The sequence below is a fragment of the Rhinolophus ferrumequinum genome, chromosome 8, assembly GCF_004115265.2.
Source record: "Rhinolophus ferrumequinum isolate MPI-CBG mRhiFer1 chromosome 8, mRhiFer1_v1.p, whole genome shotgun sequence".
NCBI lineage: Eukaryota > Metazoa > Chordata > Mammalia > Chiroptera > Rhinolophidae > Rhinolophus > Rhinolophus ferrumequinum.
This window is the reverse complement of record NC_046291.1, coordinates 83,621,734-83,640,892: the sequence shown is the minus strand read 5'-3', so window position 1 is coordinate 83,640,892 and position 19,159 is coordinate 83,621,734. Positions and strand designations below refer to the sequence as shown.

At 47.2% G+C, this 19,159-nt stretch overlaps 1 protein-coding gene across 1 annotated transcript in view; it reads left to right on the top strand.

The window, feature by feature from the left end:
* The window catches only part of MGAT5 (alpha-1,6-mannosylglycoprotein 6-beta-N-acetylglucosaminyltransferase), a 332,082-nt gene that overhangs the window by 278,443 nt on the left and 34,480 nt on the right, over window positions 1–19,159 (top strand). The window contains 1 exon segment of the mRNA XM_033112421.1: window positions 13,204–13,353. Coding sequence (XP_032968312.1) covers window positions 13,204–13,353 — 150 coding nt within the window.

Genomic DNA, 19,159 nt, shown 5'->3' with positions numbered 1-19,159 from the left:
AAATGTATTTATGTGCAGCATTTCATATTCGTGCTAATTAGGCTGATCACTTTTATTTGGCTATCTTGGTGTTTGCAAAAAGTCAGCAGTGATGTGAAGAAATTTCAAGAGGCATGTGATTTATTTCAAGGAGAGGGAAGGATGATATTTTTAGCCTCTCTCCTAAAATCAGTCCTTCACTTAAAGACTTGCAGTTAGCTGTCCTTTCAGGGGAACTTTCACTGCTGTGCCAAAATCAGAATCTCACTGTGGCTTCCTCAAAAAGCTCAGAGAGATTACGCCCGGCACTTAGAAGTATGTTCTTAGTTTGATTGGTACAGAGCAAGAAAGGAGCCCAAGAGAGCGTCTTGTGTTTTAAATGGGCTGGTTTATCACATGTCAGGTCCCAGCCTTCCCAACAAAGATGTGTTGGCACTTGCTATTCTGAGGGGAGAGATTATGCACATTATGACAAACTGGCACATCCATCACCATGAAGTCGTGGGTATTAATGCGTATAGCGCTGGGCTGGATGCCTTGGAGAGGAAACTTAACAAGCTCCGCTCTCACGTGCTAGAGCTTAAAACTACCAATGCGAAACAGCGATGTGGAAGGTGGAAGCAAGCCCCCAGCCGCCCACCCAGAGAGGGGAACCCCCGCCGTCAGGACAAGCATGGAGGACAAAAGACCCCTTAGTGACTGAAGGGCTTGCCCTCTGCCATCTGGAGGCTTTGCACCCTCTGGGGTCGGTGGTGTGCCCTGTTTCTGCCATAACCAATTGCTGCTGGGTAGCACTCTTTCCGTGGCACAGCACAGACACTGTGTGACTGATTCTGTGTGCGTGTCCGACGACGTGGGGGGAATCTGGACCCCTTCCCATAATATTTTAAAAGGCATTTGTTTCTGTGGTTGGCCTTATGATAGATAATAGGGCAGGTTTACTATTTCCCTTGTTTTACAGATAAGAAAACAGAAGCTTGGGGACTTGCCCAAGGTCCCACAGGAAGTTTGTTACAGAGCTGGAATAAAAACCCAGATTGCCTACTAAATTTTACACAAATGTGGATGGGTCCCCAGAAACGGCCATGTTACTTCCGATCCGTGTGGGGCTAGCCTGCCCGCAGAAAGGCTGTTCACAGGCAGAGACCAGTTCTCTCCTCTCTTGCTCTGAATAATGAAGCAGGGCTGGTGACAGGTGACCCACCTCGCCATCCATTCTGGGAGGCGGTGTTTGCACTGAATGCCAACTGCTTGTAAGAGCCGTCGAGCATAAGGATCTTGAAAAAGTCCTCAGTCATTTTGAAGCAGTGCTGTTTACCCTGTGTATAACTGTTCCAACAACGAGAGTTTCCTGGCACACTAAATTATGTCTTACTTAGATTCTGTCATCTTCCTGTACAGACTTTCCAGTTAAGATCTAGGATGGCACCAGAGGGCACATTTGTGACCTACCAGAATTGGTTGGGCTGTCCTAATATCCCCAAAGAGTTGCTTTTTATTATTGGGAATTTGGGCTCTAAAGAGAAGAACACCTCCAAATACTATCGTAGAATCATTTCATTAATTCCCTTATAGTAAACTTAACATTCATGAAATTGTTTTCCGTCCCAGACTGCATGTTGCTGTGTGTCTCTTCAATGCCGTCTGGGCTGCTCTTGTGGTTTTTATAATTCAGCGTTTTATGAACAGAAATACTGCCCCTCTCCACTTCTCTGCCTTTGCAAGGTTGGAGGAGAAACACAGGTGCGCTCAGCAAAGCATAACTCCTGTGCTTGTGTGTGTGGTTCATCAGACTTGAGCATCCCTTCTTATTCCGAGCTGGGAGAGGCTCGCAGGAGGGTGAGGCCTGTGGGATACGCTCTTGCCTTAGCATGAAGAGGTGTGTACTGCCCTCTCGCTCACGTTCCGTTTCCCTGCCTGATTTCCCAACAAAACGGGGCCCTCTCCCCCATCCCACCTCCCAGATTTCTACGTAGTAACCCCACGTGAACCATACCCTCCAGGAAGTATACCCTCCAGGGCTGCCAGATGTGATTTTGGAGACAGGTGTTATCTTTTACTCCCCGACCCTGGTTGTAAGGTAATTACATGTGGAAAAGTTAGAAATAGCAGGAAAACGATTCCTCTTCATCCTGGCATGCAGCGATAACCGGGCTGGATATGTACTCTGGCAGTCACTTTGTGTGTTCTTATTTGTATATCTTGCTTCATATGAAAGTAATAAAAAGTGTTCCTCTGTAAATGATGAGAAAAGATAGACAAATATGCTGCGGCACTGCCCATTAACATAGATATATGAAGAGCACTGACAGAGCTCCAAAAGTTAACATTCAAAATTAGAAAATGTTATTATTCATTGCTGAGAGAGACCAACATAGAATTTTTCCCCCCCTTTATAGAAAAATCCATTAAAGTGATTAAAAAGTACGAATCTATCACTTCTTGGTTTTCTCATGGTAACATATTTTATTCTTTATTGACATGATTACATATACACAGTTCAGAAAAGAGATGTTCGTGGTCTACATTTCTCTTCTGACCATTATTATTAGTCATTTCATTTCATGGTTATTACTGAAAATAATCTTTGAACCTAAAGGAGGGAGTGTTGACAGACGATCCCCTTTCGGTGTCACATGCTCTAGATCCTCCGTGGCCTTCGATTGGAGACCAGCTCCAGCCTCAGTGGGCGCTGGGGAAGTGGAAGTGGGGTGTGAGTCCAGAGTTGGCCCCACCATGAGACAGGGTGTGCCTGTTGTAACTCCCTGACAGGCAGTCATCGCCCCCTCTTCGTGGAGGGCAGTTCTCTGGGGAGAGGGCAGCTATGAGGTTAACAACCAGCGCTAGACACCCAGGGACAGGTGAGCTGGTGGGAAAGGGGACCTGGGTGGCCATCAGCGGCCACTACACCTCCTTTCCTTTGCAGACTAAGGGGTGTCTCCTTTGGGAAAGCAGAGAGGAAGATGCATGAAGTCATAAATTAAAAATCAAAGGACCATCAAACCATCAAGTCCCTCAGTTTACAGCTGAGGAACTTGAACTTGCAAAAGCTGAAGTCAGTTGTCCAGCCTCATCTAAGCAGTTCCAGGAGAGCTAAGGCTTGTACCGAGACCCTCTGCCTCCCAAACACTTCAGACTCTGAATAGCCTTGCATAACCTGACCCAAGGAAAAGACTTTTCTTTCAGATAACTTGAGAAATTGACAAGGGAAAGGGTCATTCCAGGTCAGCCTGGGAGAAAGAATTTGTGTGGTATTTACTGAGGAGTTTGCAGGTGACTCTGCTGCGAGGTGAAAACGTGGTGTGTGACGATGCTTTCCATCCCTGGACTTTTGCAAAGTGAGACAACATTAAGTGAAAAGGGTTTACCACCTTCTTTTTCTTTTGACTCTCCAAGCTACCACCCACCCCGTCCATCTCGCTGCACTTCGGCTACTCAGAAGCCTTTGCCGTGTGCTGCTTCCCTTTCTCTGTTCCTGCTGTCCGATAAAGGGACACCTTGCGTGCCCTGGCCATGGTCTTGCCGCCAGTGTGCTTGGTGGAATGACAGAATGTGGCCCGTCCTCACCACCCGCTGTCCTCACCTTGAAATGAGGCTCTCCACCGCTGCTTTTAGGTGCCAGTTTCCAAACGAAAGTCATCCACACCAAATTAGGACTTCCGTTATCCATACCCCGTCTGGACTATTAATGTCTGAATATTTTTAAAGGACCCATTGTTAACGTCATTACTTTAGTTATGTCCTAAGCGATTGATAAGCATGAAATTGCATGGATGTGATACTTATGTTTTTCTGAACCGCATATAAATAGATTTATAACTATTCAAATTAAAACACCATTTTATCCATGTTTTACCTAAAGTCACCGTGTATATGTAACCTTTAAATTGAAAGAGCAGGACTCCTGTGAATTCAAGCAAGAAACAACTTTTTGTCCCTGGAACTGTAGAGTCAGTCTTTTCTGTCACTGGGATACAATTTGGGGCAGGTCCTGTAACTCACAAATAAGAAAAAAAACCTTCTGTTAACTTTTCGTTCCAAGAGCGATCCAAGTGCAGTAAAGTATCCACTCTCATTTAATGGACCCAGAGTTCCATTTAATAGTGGAAACTCTGAACATGATGTCAAGGTAAGCTCCTTCCTTGCCACTTCCAGGTGCTGTGAAGCCTGAAGTGGAGGTGGCAATGTGTGGTCACCTCTGCTTTCCCGGCTTGCAGGTCACCATCTCACCCTCCCCACCATCTTCCTGTCTCCCAAACCTGGCTGCTGATAGGTCCTCCACAGATACAGGGAGGAGTGGACCCACGTGAGAGGGTGGGAAAACTCTGGTATGAATAGAACTGGCACCAACTAGTATTAGTGCTACCCGGGCTCAGCCGGTGTCTCACACTGAACCTTTTTGCTGGTGGGACTGCTGCGGGGGTTTGGATCCCCGTTCCTGCCATGGATCACTCGCCTGCAATGATTTGTTCCCTTATTCCAGGCAATGCCACCTCAGGTGGCCACGTGGCTCCCTCTTGGGTGGTGTCCAGCATCCCACACTCCCTGGGGGCCCCTCCGACAGGGCCCTTCCCCAGAGGACCCAGTTGAGCCCCCTTCTGTGCAGTGCACACCTGCAGCAAGGGAAACTAGCATCCATGTGAGACACCGGGAGCTTTGCCCCCCGGAAAGCAGGCCCCGCTCACCACTCCTTCAGGGCATCTTCCCAGCTCCCATCTCCAGCCATCAGGCATTTCAAGGGTTGAGTCCAGAGTCAATCTGTGTGCCCCAGAAAGCCCCGGGAATGCAGGTGAAGTTCTCCAAGTGGTCCCCTGGAGTCCCCTCTTACCTGATTCGGTAGAGAAAGGAAACCAGCCAGCAGCTCCCCAGCGGCGGCCATCCTCCTCCCCTCCCCAGTGTGGGGAGGTGGGCTGGCTGCTCACTTTGGTGGGGACTTGGGACCTGTTGTTTGGCAGCTTCCTTTGGGGCCTCAGTTTACTTGGTGGGAGCAGCCCTATGCTCATATCTAGTATCCCTCCGCCAGTGTGACCGTGGTGCTGAGGCAGCACGCAGCCCCCCAGTGCTCCGAAATCCTTCCCTGGCGACACCCAGGGTAGTCCTGCAGAATGACCAGTTCTCCTTCGCTTTCGACAGCACCTGCTTGTCAGGCCCCGGCTGAAGCCCATCTGGATATCCTCTCCTCCACCTTTTCAGGCGTGCGTGACACTCCCAGGTCAAGTTCATTCAGTCCACAGCTCACTGACTTGGCAGGGGCTCTATAAAAATGCAACTTCGGTCTTGCCAAGGCAGCCTCTAGGTTCCCTAACCTTTCGCTGTGGCACCTTCTATTTGTCTGTCAGGGGACAGTCTGTGTTCTGTGATTACTGCCCAGATGGACCTGGTAACAAAGCTCCTGGAGGAGGCTGTGGACACATTGGGGCCACAGGAGCCTGTTTTCGACCTTTCAGCCTGACCTGAAGCGCAATGTCCGAGCTGGTGAGCTTTGTGACTTGGGGCCTGTGGCAGTCAGAGCAGAGGAAAGAGCATCATTATCCATAATTGGCTGTATTTGCACTGAGTTGGGGGGAGAAGCCAGCTGTACCATTTTGAAGAGTTGCTGCACTTAAAGCAGAAAGGAGGTCATGTCAAATGGCTTCGTGTTTTCACAAACTGACGGGCAGGTCCCCAGGGTCCTCTAAGGGGCATTCATTAAATGCCTCTTAAAGCTCCAGGGCTAAGGCCGAGAAATCCCTGGAACCTGGAAATGCTAGGGAAATGGGGAAGCATATTAACTTATCAGTCAGTTCGTATGGAAAGATCCAGAGGGCATGTGGATACTGGTGCCGGTTGGGTGGTGAGGTGCAGGCTCTAACCGTCTTGGGACTCATTGCTAGCTTGCCCCATGTTATGGTTTAGGGGCAGTATTAGCACCATGTCACTTAAAATTAAGTATACATTTAAACAGTTTTTACAGACATTTTGTGATTCTCAATTCGAGCTCAGCACATATGTGTCTAATGTAAACTAGGAAGTCATATTACCCCCGGTTTATAGATCCATCAAGTTGCAAAAACGAGCTGATGCTCTTTTCTGCATTACCCATTTAGCCTCAGAAGTCTCCCAGCTTCTTTTCTTTAGGCCAGGGACCTAAATTTTCACCTGCCCAGACAATAAAGAATAAGTACCATGCTTGTGAATGTTATTTCCTTTCACTTGTTCCCATCCGTGTTTTGTCCTCTGCCCAAAACTCAAGGTAGGTAGGTTCTATTAATAGAACCACTCATGTACAACTGTGCACCCACAGCTAGGTGAGCTGTGATTTATACCAGGTGAGATCCAGTCAAGAATAAGTATGGAGCCCAGTCCAGCAAGAGGAAGCAGAATCCCTTCTTTTTATTGCCTGTGGGCCGCTAGGTGGACCCCAGGCCAGGCTGGAGACAGGAGACCAAGGTTCCCCTTGTTATTCCCACTGCAATTACGTAGCACCATCCTTGAGAGGTCAGGATTAGGGGAGGGGGCACAGAGGTGAACATGCTTTGAGAGTCTTGGCTTCCCAGGGTCTTCCAGAGCCCTCGGGTGCCTCAGTGGGACACAACGAGTACGCCCCCCGCCCCCGCACTCCTACCCTGCACAACACCTTACCCTTGGGAGTTTACTTGAAATAAAGGAGCCAAGGAATGCAAAGACTATATATTACTCCATAATGTAAATTGTTTCCGCTTCACTGCTTAAATTCACAGAGATTTGCATTCTAGAATTTGATTTCTAATCTTGGAATAGAAGAATTTTTCATCCTTGTTGAATTGTACGTAGCCTTCAGGAGCAGGCAGAGGCGGCCGTTCCTTTTTGTCTCCCTCTCTCCCCCGCCCCGCTTCCTTTCCTTTACCTCACCACTCGGAAGAGAACCTTAGACTGATATCTCTGTTAAAAGGAAGATGAATCAACTATGAAATATAACTTTGAAGGTGTGCACTCTCCTTTTAATTTCTTTTGATTTAAATACGCCCTTAGGTAAAGCTGTGGACCTTAAGCTCATTTGCTGGGAACAGATTTTGTCAGCAAAGGACTGGGCTCCTGAAACAGGAGGAGAAGCTGGGCGTGGCCACGGCGGGAGTCCGAAGCGGCTGGGCCGTGCTTGAAACCCATCATGTCTAGGGGCCATAAGTGGTTTGCGGTTCATGCAGCCTCTGGTTTTCCTCATCCAGCCCGTATGTATTTACAGAGAACCTGCTCCGTGCCAGGCCTCTGCAGGTTCTGAACTTGCAGTGTCCTGCCCTTGAGAAGTTCATGGTCCCACAGCGGGGACGTCCCACACAGTGACAGTGCAGCCCAAAGAGGTCAAGCAGGAATATACTGTTAAAAGATAAACTGAGGCATATTAAAAATCTTAAGAGTTTATTGGAGCAAAAATCAATTCCAGTTTGTCAGTACCAAGCCAGAAGTGGTGAGGACTCAGGGGAAAGACTTACAGAGAGAGAAAGTGCAGAAGCAAAGAAAGGAAGTGAGTTGATTGTCTGTAGTGGAAAGCCTCGTTGACCATTTGTGATGAGATGTGCTTTGTGTTTGATTTAGAAACATTGAGGCATTTACAGGCTTCAGTTGTGTTTCTCTCATGTAGGCCCCAAGGGCATTAGAGACACCTCAGTCTGATGGCTTCCTTGCTTAATTGATTTAACAACACTGACGGCACAGAGGAGGTTAGCAGTGAACGTCACCTGGGCGAGCCCGGGAACTCCGATTTGTAAAGGATGAAGGAGAGGAACTCCATCCAGGGGAGGAAAGGAAGGGAAAAGGAAGGGTCTGTCAGGAGAAAGCAGTGTTGGGCCAGATGTGTGTTCCAGAGCGGGAAAGGTTTGGGAATGAGGAATAAGTAGAGGTAGAGAAGGAAAGGGAATGCACTTGACCCTTGAACGACACAGGTTTGAATGGTGCAGATTCACGTATACATGGATTTTTTTTTCAATAAATACCTGTACTGTTTTCGATCCACAGTTGAGAGTCACAGATGTGGAGGGCTGACTCTAATGGATTGATCTATGCCATTTTATAGTTGACTTGCGCATCCAGGGATTTTGCTATCCACAGGGGTCCTAGAACCAATCCCCCACGGATACCAAGGGACAACTATGTTTGGGGGAGTCAAAAGTTATATGTGAATTTTTGACCATGCAGGGGTGCGGGTGCCCCTAACCCCTGGTTGTTCAAGGGTCAGCTCTAGTAGGGGATAAAGCTGGAGAGCTTGTGCACGCAAGTGGAGGGCCTTGCGTACATAGCTGAGTAGGTGGTACTGCAATGCCATGAGGAGCCTTTGAAGACTATGGTGAAAGGAAGTCTTCAGTTTTGGACACTAGAGGCTGAGGAGGGTGGATTGAAGGGGTGAGAACCTAGAAGCAGTGTGTTAGCCCAGGGCCTGTGGAGAGCAGGGCCTGAGGCAAAGATTCAAGTTTTACTAGTTATTGGGGTTTGGTGGAGCTCACTGCTTTGCCTCTGCAGAGGGATTGACTTTTTCACACCCATTCAGCTCTAACTAAGAAGATGCCCACTGGTTCAGCACTCACGGGTGTGACCAACCAACTCTGGACAGGGCTGCAGAATTGTTATTATTTTGAAGTGGTGGGTTTCAGGGTGCCAGGTGGATTATTCCGTGGGGAAATGGAGTCCAGGAAAAGGGATGTGTGTGTCTGCAGTAGGGAGAAAAGTGCATACTACCGGCTATACCCAAAAGCTCAGCATACTGCCATTTAGCTAAAGAACATCCCTGCACCCCTAATTTACCAGCTAGAGCAAAAGGCTCCTGGTTCTCCAGGTCTGCATCCTTCCTCTCTGCCTGCTGCAGAATCACACTGTGATTGCTTTGGATTGAATCATTTCTCCTAAAGCTCTCTGTTCAAGCTCTAAAAATCTTACTACCAGTTCTGCAAAATGTACCTGCCTCCAGCTACTTCACAAGCAGCTGAAAACACTGCCCCTTGGTTCCAGCATGTGCTCTCCTTTCCTCTCGCATCTTCCCTTACCCCACCCCGAAATGAGTTTAGGTTGATTTAAATTTTAATCAGTTTGGTTGTTTTTAATGAGGATTTAGATTGCGCTAGAGCTAGAGACGGAACACATTATGGGGCTGCAAGTTGCTCGGCTGGAACCTTTTGGAGGCATTTCTCCTGGCCTGGCATGCCGTGATGTGACAGTGCCAAGCTCCTTTGGACTGTGTCAACAGATTTGTAGGCGGTAGGGTTTCTGGAGTAGCTAATTCTCTTTGACCTTGGTCTCTTAAGTCAGGGAGGGAAAGCTTTCTAGAGAGTGATCTTCGTCGAGTTCTTGGATCAACAGGACATCGAGTTCCATGGCACGGCCGTCACCCTGTGCCTGGATGTCCAAAATAAGGGAGAGGGAGGGGTGCGCTGGAAAATGCCCTCACCCCTGGGTGAAGTCCCCTCCCCACCTTGGGCCTTTTCATGGGTTGGGCAAGGCAGGCACGGCCATGCTTGCTTTAAGAAACCTCAGCCCTCTTTTTCTTAAACACAAAAGATAGCAGTATATATACCTTGAAGAGAGAAGGGGATCCTTTGAAACTCTTTATGGCAAGAACTGAGCCTTCCAGTGTGGTGGCAATGGCACAAGTTTTGAAGTCACACAGAATTGGTTTCTATTTTTTCTTGATTGCATGTATTTTAAGTTTTTCTTTTTGAATTGTGAAATACACTGAATGTACCCACCACCCAGCATTATAGATGTTAATATTTTGCAAGAATTTTCTTTAACAGAGAAAGGATATGTTACAAATATCACTAAAGCTCCGTCCACCTCCCCAAACCCTCTTTCCTTCCCTCCTCAGTAATCACTATCCCGAAGTTGGTGTCTGTCATCCCCATGCATATTTTTGTAACTTAACTACAAATGTCCATATGTAAAAATATTGTCCATATGCATACTATTGAACAATGTTGTTTTGTATGGTTAAAAAATGGCATCAAGCCGTACAAATTCTTTAGCCGTTCATCTCAACGCTGCTGCGTACTTGTAGAAATGATGGACAAGTTGCATCACCTTCTTGAGCCCAGGGGAGATGTGGTAAGATGCTGGTTGTATTAATCCTGCACAGTCCAGGTGAGTGAGGATCCAGGTCCGGAGAGGAGGAGACAAATTTAATGTTACGGAGGCAGAATCCACAATGCCTTGTGACTGATCTGATGTGTGGAATGACAGGTGTGACTCTTGTACAGGTACCTGACGGGGAGATGAATGTCAGTCACTGAGGTGAGGACATGGGGCAGTGACGCTGCTCTGGGAAAGGAAGGTGTGCAGGAGCCCCTTTTTGTCCTGTTGAGTTGGAAGCGCCTGCAGCACACCCAGGTGGAGAGGTTCAGGAGGCTGTTGGGTTTTTGGACCCAAAGGTCAGTTAACAGTTCTGAGCTGGAGATCCCTCTTTGGGTTCCGTTAGCATCCAGTGAGTGTGACCTTTGAGAAGGGAGGGCAGCGGAGTGGCTCCTGTGTCTCCTTTTCCTGGAATCCGTAGCATGGTTCCTCCTCATTGGGTTTCTACAGGACTCTGACAAGTGGCAACAAGAGATCTGGGGTGGGAGCACCTCGTTGCCATGTCAACTTCAAAGGTCAGAGTTATGTTCGAAACATTTTTTCCCTTCTAATACCTGTTGTGATTTTTGTCATTCATGAAATGACATGAATCCTCTCTGAAGGTACCTTCTGCTTTCAGACGTTGCCGTGCCTTAATGTTAGTAAGTTCACAGCCGTCATTAGCTCCTGCCTCGCCTCTTTATATTTGCTTGACCTTGCCTTCTTATACTTCAAGGAGCCCTAGCCTTTCCTGGGATTGCTGGTGATACCTGTGTGTCCTATCCCAGTGCATTGTTCCCGTCCCAGGCATTTGGTCTCCGAGTCCTAGTCTTGAGTCTGTCTGCGGTGAGTGCTCTTCTCCAGGGTAGAACCAGGCTGGCGGTTCACATTCTCCCGTGTCGCTCACCGCACACCTGGTTCAGGGGCCTTTGGTCCACCGTCGCTAGTTAACAGCTGGCTTTCATTTCTCATAAGGGAAAGGTCTCCTTATGGATGGTAGGAACCCACCCACAGTAGCTCAAGTCAAAGTGTGGGGTGAGGAAAAGTTCAGGCAGCGTCTGCTATTGGAAAGATTCAGAAAGACCTGGAGAATTTAGGCTAGGGAGCAGCTGTCGATGGAGTGGGACCCCGAAGCAGCTCTGGGCCCTGGTTTTCTCTCTTCTGTGTCTCTGCCTTCTTTCCTCATTCTTGCTTCTCTCTTCATCTCCCTTTTCCTCTCCCCCTCTCTCCCTTCTCACCCTCTCTGTCATACTTGCAGGCGTGATGTCTGTGTCTCAGTCTCTGGATCCCTCTTATTACCGGCTCTCTGTCTCTGTTTTCCCCCTTCCTCCACCTCATTCTCTTCCCCAGAACTGGAAGCCAGCTTCCTCAGAACTTGTATCTGGCCTGTAATTGCCCAGACTCTAACACTGAACGGCCGTTTTGCTCCAAACCCAAGGCCATCTGGCAGTAATCTTTTCTGTGCACAGGATTCTGGGCTCCCGAGAGAGGGTCTGGTTGGCTCAGCGCATCTTCCTGCACACGGTCACAGTGTCCCAGGCTGCAGGCCAACCCAGGAATGGGTCGGACCCGCCCGGGCCAGTCAGTAGTGGCAGGGAGTGAGGGTGGGGATGAAACCACTGAGAAGGGCTTTGTGGGGACAATCAGGTGCAGCTAGCACAAGACCTGGGTCATAGAACCCCTCAAATTAACTCTTACCAGGGAGGTGATCGTAAATTCCGCTCAAGCTGTGAAGGGGAAGTCATGATTGATACACTGTTTTCAGTCACCTCTGCAGTAATTCAAGGGTACACATCTCTGAAGTAATGAATTGAACATCTAGCCACACCAAACATGGCATGAAATTAAACTTTCCAAGTGTTCATTTTATTCACACGTTAGGGTGCAGGGAGGGACTCGGTTGATTCTGAACAAAGTCATCCTGGCGCATAAAATGAAGACTGTGAGCTGTACTGTTTTTCTGGCCATGAAGGCTTTTGGTACATGATGTGAAACATGCATCCCTCCCTACCCCGCAGAGTGGAGTGTCCTTTGTAATGTTCTTCACCAGGGCAGTGAATGGCAGATCTGGGTCACACCCTGCACCCAGCTCATAATGCCACGAGGAGCTGCCCCACCACGTCACAATAGGGGCCAGCCCTGCAGGGCAGGCGGGGAGACGCTGCTGTCCCCTCCTCCTTCCCTCCGAGCCTCAGCACTCTGGCGCTGATGCCCCACCCCGTGTTCCTTCTGGTCGTAAGTCACAAAACTGGCTGTTACTACATTTGCCTGCAGTGTCTGAAACACGCTTAAAGCAGGGATACCTTGTCCCACTTTTTATATAACTGGAAAACATTATAGAACTCAAGTCTTTCAAATTAAAAAAAAAAAAAGCAGCCTACGAAATCCAGCTTATGCATCTTAGTCACATGGAAACATGAAGAGGACGGGAAAGGGAGATTACTTCCGCTTCACAGGTGGTTTTGATTTAGAAAATGTGCCTCAAAATTCAGTACAGAAAAGAGGTTTTGTTTTGCTGCTAATAAAAGGAAAACTACTCTTGAATGTTTCAGGGCTCATCAGAGTTTACATTTCTCTTCCCCCCCCCCCACTTTTGTCTACCTGGATAGTCTTATCTCTCCAGGTGCCGAGTCAATTACTGTGTACTGTGGGAAACTCTCTTCTCCCCCATGATGCAAATTATGTGGGATCCAGTTCTGACAACATGAGTTAATCATCACTAGAAATATTGGCAAGAGCTGCGGATGTTTGTGTTCCCCAGGGACAGCTTAGCATCTCCGAATAAGCATCTCTAGTCCAACTGACTGCCTTCTGGTGCTTTCCTTCCCCAACCTCCTCCCCCAGAAAGGCAGATGAGCCAAAAGCCAAGTGTTGGGTCCCTGATAATTTAACAAAACAAGGATGCTACTTCAAAACAATTGGCCTTGACCTAGCATTGGTATTCACTATATGATATGCTTCTCCTTGCAAAATTGTACGGTGGCCAGTATCACTGTTTTTACTCTCAAAATCTCGTCCGATTACTTTTGAAAGAAGTTTTTTAGGGGTTGAATTGCCAAATTCCTTCAGTCTCCATCCTAGCAACTTTTGTCTATGTGGCCTCCAGCTATGAGGCAGGTTGTTATGAGAATGAAAAGAAATGAGAAATGCCTTCTCCTTGTGTCTCCTATACAGAATAAAAAGATCTACTTGGACATTATTCACACATACATGGAAGTGCATGCGACCGTTTATGGCTCCAGCACGAAGAATATTCCCAGTTATGTGAAAAACCATGGTATCCTCAGTGGACGGGACCTGCAGTTTCTTCTCCGAGAAACCAAGGTAAGTTTTTAGTAGTTTTGTAAAAATTCATCAGGGATGTTGTTTTCAGGTTTGTGTCCATTGGTGTTGAAAATGGGATCAGAATCTCGCATGCGTTCTTTTCAATGCTGCAGTAGCTCTTTAGGTTATTTCCAGGCAGTGGTTTTCAAGCTTTGTAGCTGAAAAGTTAGCGAATTGTGGAAGGAGGTTGCTACAGTTTAAATCTCACTGAGAATCTGCTCTGCTCCAGGCATCAAGCGAGAGTCTGAAGATAGGTGGCAAACAGCAAAAGTGACGGTCTGTCTCGAGGGCCAGATCTTCTGATAGAGCAGCAGCTTTCACAGCAAGCCTGGGGTGCTCAACAACCTCATCTCCCCAGTCATCACTCTTCAAGAAATTGGTCCCCCAACTAGCTTTTCTTTGCACCTCCTCATTTGTACTGGACACTGAAAAAGTTCAGACAAGGGAAAAGTCCCTTGGGGCTCAAGGAACAGGAAGGCATCATGAAAGATGTGAAAAATGAAAAATGAGTGGGGTATAGATGCACCTGGCTTTGAGGACAGACAGGAGTGAAAGTCAGGTGGTGCAGGTGGAGACGACACATTCAAGAGACAGCCAGAAGCCAACCCCGCGAGTCTAAGTGTTGGGAAATAGTGAAAGATAAAATTTGATAAGGGGATGAGGGTCTGATTGTCACAGACACAGACAGAGTTCCGATGTCGTGGTGCAGGTAGCTGGGGGAACCATTGTTGGAGGACTATTTTAGTAGCATGGTGAATGTACTGTTTTGACACCGTGGGGAAATTCACCCAATGTCTGTAATTCTGCCATGGAAATACCAAAGGAAATTAGCAGACTGGCGCAAAGACCCGAGTTTGGCCTTGAAGGGTTGGCTGGCACTTTATTAGATAAGCTCTCTCATGTTTATTAATAAGCTATTATTCATGGATTGTACAGATGCTGAGTGAGGAGCTTCTATGTGCCAAGCATCGTGCAAGGGATACGAAGAGAGCAAAACAAGCAGATCCCTGCCTCAGTGGTTCCTAAAAGATAACGATGCTTATTATCAATAGGGATCCTTTTAGCCCTGGCCCCTAACTGACTGTCTTTTCATTTTCACGGTTGGAGGGGAGAGGCTGAGTGGATGAATTTCTATAGCACAATAGCCATTTCTAATCATTGCATGATACCTTGATTTGGGAAAGTGTATTCACAGATGCCGTCCTATTTAATTCTTGCAACAGCATTCAGAGGTCGGCAGGGTGGGCGTTGTTAACTTTATTGTGAACATGAGGAGACAGACCGGAGAGTTCGGCTTGCCCACCGTCACTGAGGCCGCCTTGAACGTGGCCGTAACTCCCAGTTTTTTAATTGCAAATGAAAGCTCTCCTAGGCCATTGACATGCGATCCTCGTGAATAAATACCCAAACTTAAGAATATTGAATGGATCCCCACCAACCAATAGAATATGCATCTCCTTTCTGCCTCAGTTTCTCCATGTATAAATGCATTTGACCATTTCTGCCTCCAAGCCATTTGTGTGATGCCATGAATAAAATAGCTCGATAAATTATTTTATCTCCTTGGCCAAAAATATAGTTGTTTTAAGTAGGATTTTATTTCCTTCCACAGTCATCTGTGGTCTGATGGCCGTTTGTGGCAATCAGGAGTGAGGTGTGTTCAGTTTGCTTTCCATTCACCTTCTGTCTTAGATGACATTTTAGAATCATTAGAATGTGTAGGACCTTTGGTGGCAATGCCGTTTTGCCATTTGCCTCATTTTACTTTTCCTCACATCACATTGTGGAGAAAGCTCAAGCTCCTTTAACCTTACCTTTGGCAACGCTGGTTTTCAGCAGCTTGTCGTTACTGCCTCACGCACTTCTATTAACCCAGCTTTGCGAACATCTTACTCAGCCTTGCAAATTTTAAAAGAACCCTTACTCGCCTACCATGCATTTACCCTGTCAGAGAATGGGAAACAGGCCAAGGCTGAGGTCCCCAGTGCCCAAGGGAGGAAAAGAGAGGAGGCCTGGAAAGTCCAGGCCACCATGTGAGAGATTGCCTAACAACCACGGATGGCAGCTTGAATCTTGAGTGTGAAGGGCATCTATTTATCCTTGAAAAACGAGTGCCTGCAAGAGGGTGTCACTAGTTCCATTTTGCCTGTTCATGTGTCTAGAAGATATTAAAGTACTCCAAGTAGAATTGTGACTGAAACAGTTGGCACATAGGATGGCAATGAGGCAGTGTGTCACCGAGAACCCCTCTACACCCAGAACACAGCAGCAGGCACTAAAATGAATGGGTTTTGAAATAATGACACTAAAGACCAGTCAGGCTTTGCATAAATAACCCTTTCTTCCTCTCACTCCTTTCTCTGTGTCTCTGAGCAATTTAAAAGCACTTTATTCCAATCCATGTGGAAAGTGAGCACGGGAGATGCAGAGAAGCAAATATCTGCGGAATGAATGGGATCCAGACTCGTTATCGGAGTGGGGAGTGAGTCGGGTGCTCCTTGAGGTTTAGAGAAATAGTGAAATGATTGATGCTTAATCAGCTTCTGACTCATTATTTTTCTTTATGAGCCATCTTTGACTCTGCACCAAGCCCACAAAACCCTCTGCTCAGCAGAATGCTGTCCTGGCATGCCATTACGGACTCAGGTATCATTAGCGGACTCGAGCTGCAGGGAGCCTATGAGACAGGAGGAATTCAACGTGGCACTAAAATCAGACAAAAGAGCTGGGAAGTTGTTGACTAAAGGACTCTTTTAATAGGCGTATGAATTTGGATGAATTAATTATTTATCAGAGGACCACAGACAAGTCATTGAGTCTAGTGAACTCCAGGAGTGCAATGTAAGCACAGACTGGGGTGGCAAGTATTTACTTTTGGTTTAAATCCCCATCTCTTAATATGGTTTCTTTCTTCTCCTTCCTAATTTTAACTTCTTCATGCCCACCTCCCCTGGACTTACCATGGAAGCTCCTTATAGAAGGGGGCATTTTGCATCCCACACTGGGATGAAGGAGCCTTTGGAGTGAGCCAGGAAAGGTTCTTCCCTTTCTACACTAGAAGTGGGGAGCACTTTCTGGCTGTGGAAAACAGGGAAGAAGCCACAGCTGCTCATGCTGTTTCTGCACCCCTCCGCTCCCCAAACCTTCAGTCATTCCCCCTCCTTACAATGACCCTGGCTCCCTATCGTGTCAGCTCAGCAGCTTCCCCGTGGGCTCACCTAGAAACCTGGGCAGGTTGGAAGACTTGCAGTATGGACTGTCCCTGTCCCATCCATCCTCATGTCTGACTCCTCGGTTGACCATGGCTTTTCCCACAAGCTTGGACCTGGTTGCACAACCTCTCTCAGAAACCCGGGGCTGAGACAGCCACCGCCAATGGAACCCAACTCATGCAGCTCTGATGGTAGAGGGGCTTTGCCTGTTCCCTTTGTTCGTTTGCAGGTCCATTCTCAGTGCCTGGAACATTGCCTGGCTTGTAAAAGGCCTTTGGATAATTAAGAATGAAGGGAGGAGTCAAGATGAAATCTGTTCACCATCTGATATCTTGGGACCATGCCCCCTAGGAGTGATTTCTTGCTTTTCTCGTGAACCATGTACCTAGGTCTCCAAGATCTCCCAATAAGGGGCACCTTCGGTCTGATACCCTTTTCTGCAACTCCATGGCCCTGTAAGAGAGCCCAAGAGCTTACTGATGGAAGAATCATCCTCCATTTCCATTTCAGACCCTGAAATACTCGCCCTCAGGCAGTCAAGCAGGTTTCATCTTAGTGACCAGTACCTAAAGTTATTCCTGCTCCAACTAGATGGAAAAAACTTTTGCATGCACCCATGTATTCCTCTCTCCCCCTGCGCCTCCCACAGGTGCATGTGGAATGAATAGGGTGTAGAGATAGGATTCAGTAACCTCTCTGACTTCAAGAACAAAAGCACATCCCCACATCCAGATACGTACACACGCAACATTCAACATCTCCCAGAGACATTTGATGGCTGGGAAATGTTAACCTGTCAGTATTTATTCTTTTTCTCATTTATCTGACAAATGTATATGAAGTACTGAATATATTCCAGGCCTTGTTTTAGGCATGTTTGATACAGGGATGCCTAAGGTGATTTTGTCCATGAGTATACAGGTGTGGTGAAGGAGACAAACAGGTAACTATAGCAATGTGAAAAGTACACAGGTAGAAGTAATAAGAATAAAAAGTAGGATACCCACAGAAAACCTCACCGTGGCGCTGTGAGAGGGTCAGCCATTCCATTGTGTATAATGTTGTACTGGGACTTGCGAAGCCGATGAAATAATGGGATGAGGCCCCTGTGGCAGGACAGGAGCCCATAGCCAGTCACTTTTAACACATTTAGCAAATTTGAGTTCTGAGGTTGCACGGGACCACTGGGTTTTACTGCAGTGTAATGGCCATTTTCTCTAACCCTTCCCTGTGATAAGCTTTTTCTGTGAATTATCTCTTCGTCACAAAACTCCCCTGATCTCGGTACCGTTGGAACCTATTTTAATGTGGTGGTGACGAGGCCTGTGGAGCTGCCTCACTCTTGGGAGCTGAGGGGTCAGCCTGCTGTGGAATTGGGGTGTGAGTGGGGGTGGTCAGGGAATGTTCCTCCAAGGAGATGATACCTGAGCTGCCTTTTCACGGTGAACTTTTCCTGCTGGCATGGCTGGAGATGGTCAGCATCCACAGTTTGGAATTTATCCAAGTATCTTCTTACTCCCCCACCTCCAGGTACAAGGCAAATTGTAAATGCATTGAATTCTGTACTGGGGCTTCAACATGACCGAAGTGCAGTAAGTTGTAGTCTCGATTATGTCACTTGTGTTCTTTTGTTTGTTTGTTTGCTTTGTTTCTGAAAGCCCACCTAGGTAACTGGGCATAGTCTGGGAGTGTATCCAGTAAACTGGTCTCCAGGAAATAGTCTTTGGTTTAGCAGACAACTGTGGGCACTTAAACCCACGTGACGAGGACAGTTGTCTTTGTCTCCTTGGCTCTTCTGTCTCTTTATGAGGGAATTCTCAGGTGGTGTAGGTTAAGAGCTTGTGGAGCCAAACCTGTACGGGAGAGAATTTGGCTGCTGTCGTCTCTTCCCTTAGCATCATGTGCAAAGGAAAACAGGTAGCCAGAGAGGGACCCGTCAGGCTACATGAAAGCATCACCTATCAGGAAAATAAATTTCCTCCATACCCAGCCATTGAATGGATTCTTTGTAAAGATATAAAGGGGATACCTATGACCAAAAATGTGATGATTCCCAATCATGATATGAAGAATGAACAAGTAAGGTTGAGCAATAGCCTGTGGTTCGTGGGACGTGCCTTCCCATGAGGCAGCCACTATAAACCATATCCTCTCTCTCCTCTAACGGATGTCCCGCCCCCTTTTTTTAGTTCAGGTATGTTATGAGAACAGTGAGAATGCATAAATGCACCTGCAGGTGCTGACCATTTTGTAAAAGCCTGCAACCGCAACTCCTGCACACCTAAACTCTAGCTACACAATACAAGGTCATATAGATGCAGCTGTGTGAAGTGGGATCTGGATTTGAACTTGAACTACTGTTTAATGAACATCCACTATGTGCCAGGCTTTGGAATACATCCTTTCCATGAAATAGCTCGTTTAATCCCCACAGCAGCCCCAGGAAATATAACACTGTCCCCCCCCCCCCATTTTACACATGAAAAGACAGGTTTAGACAGCTTGTGTTACCTTGCCTAAAGTCCCCTAGCTAGAGACAATAGATGATAAATGGGCTTTTATCATCTATAGAAGGGGACATACAACAATTTCCC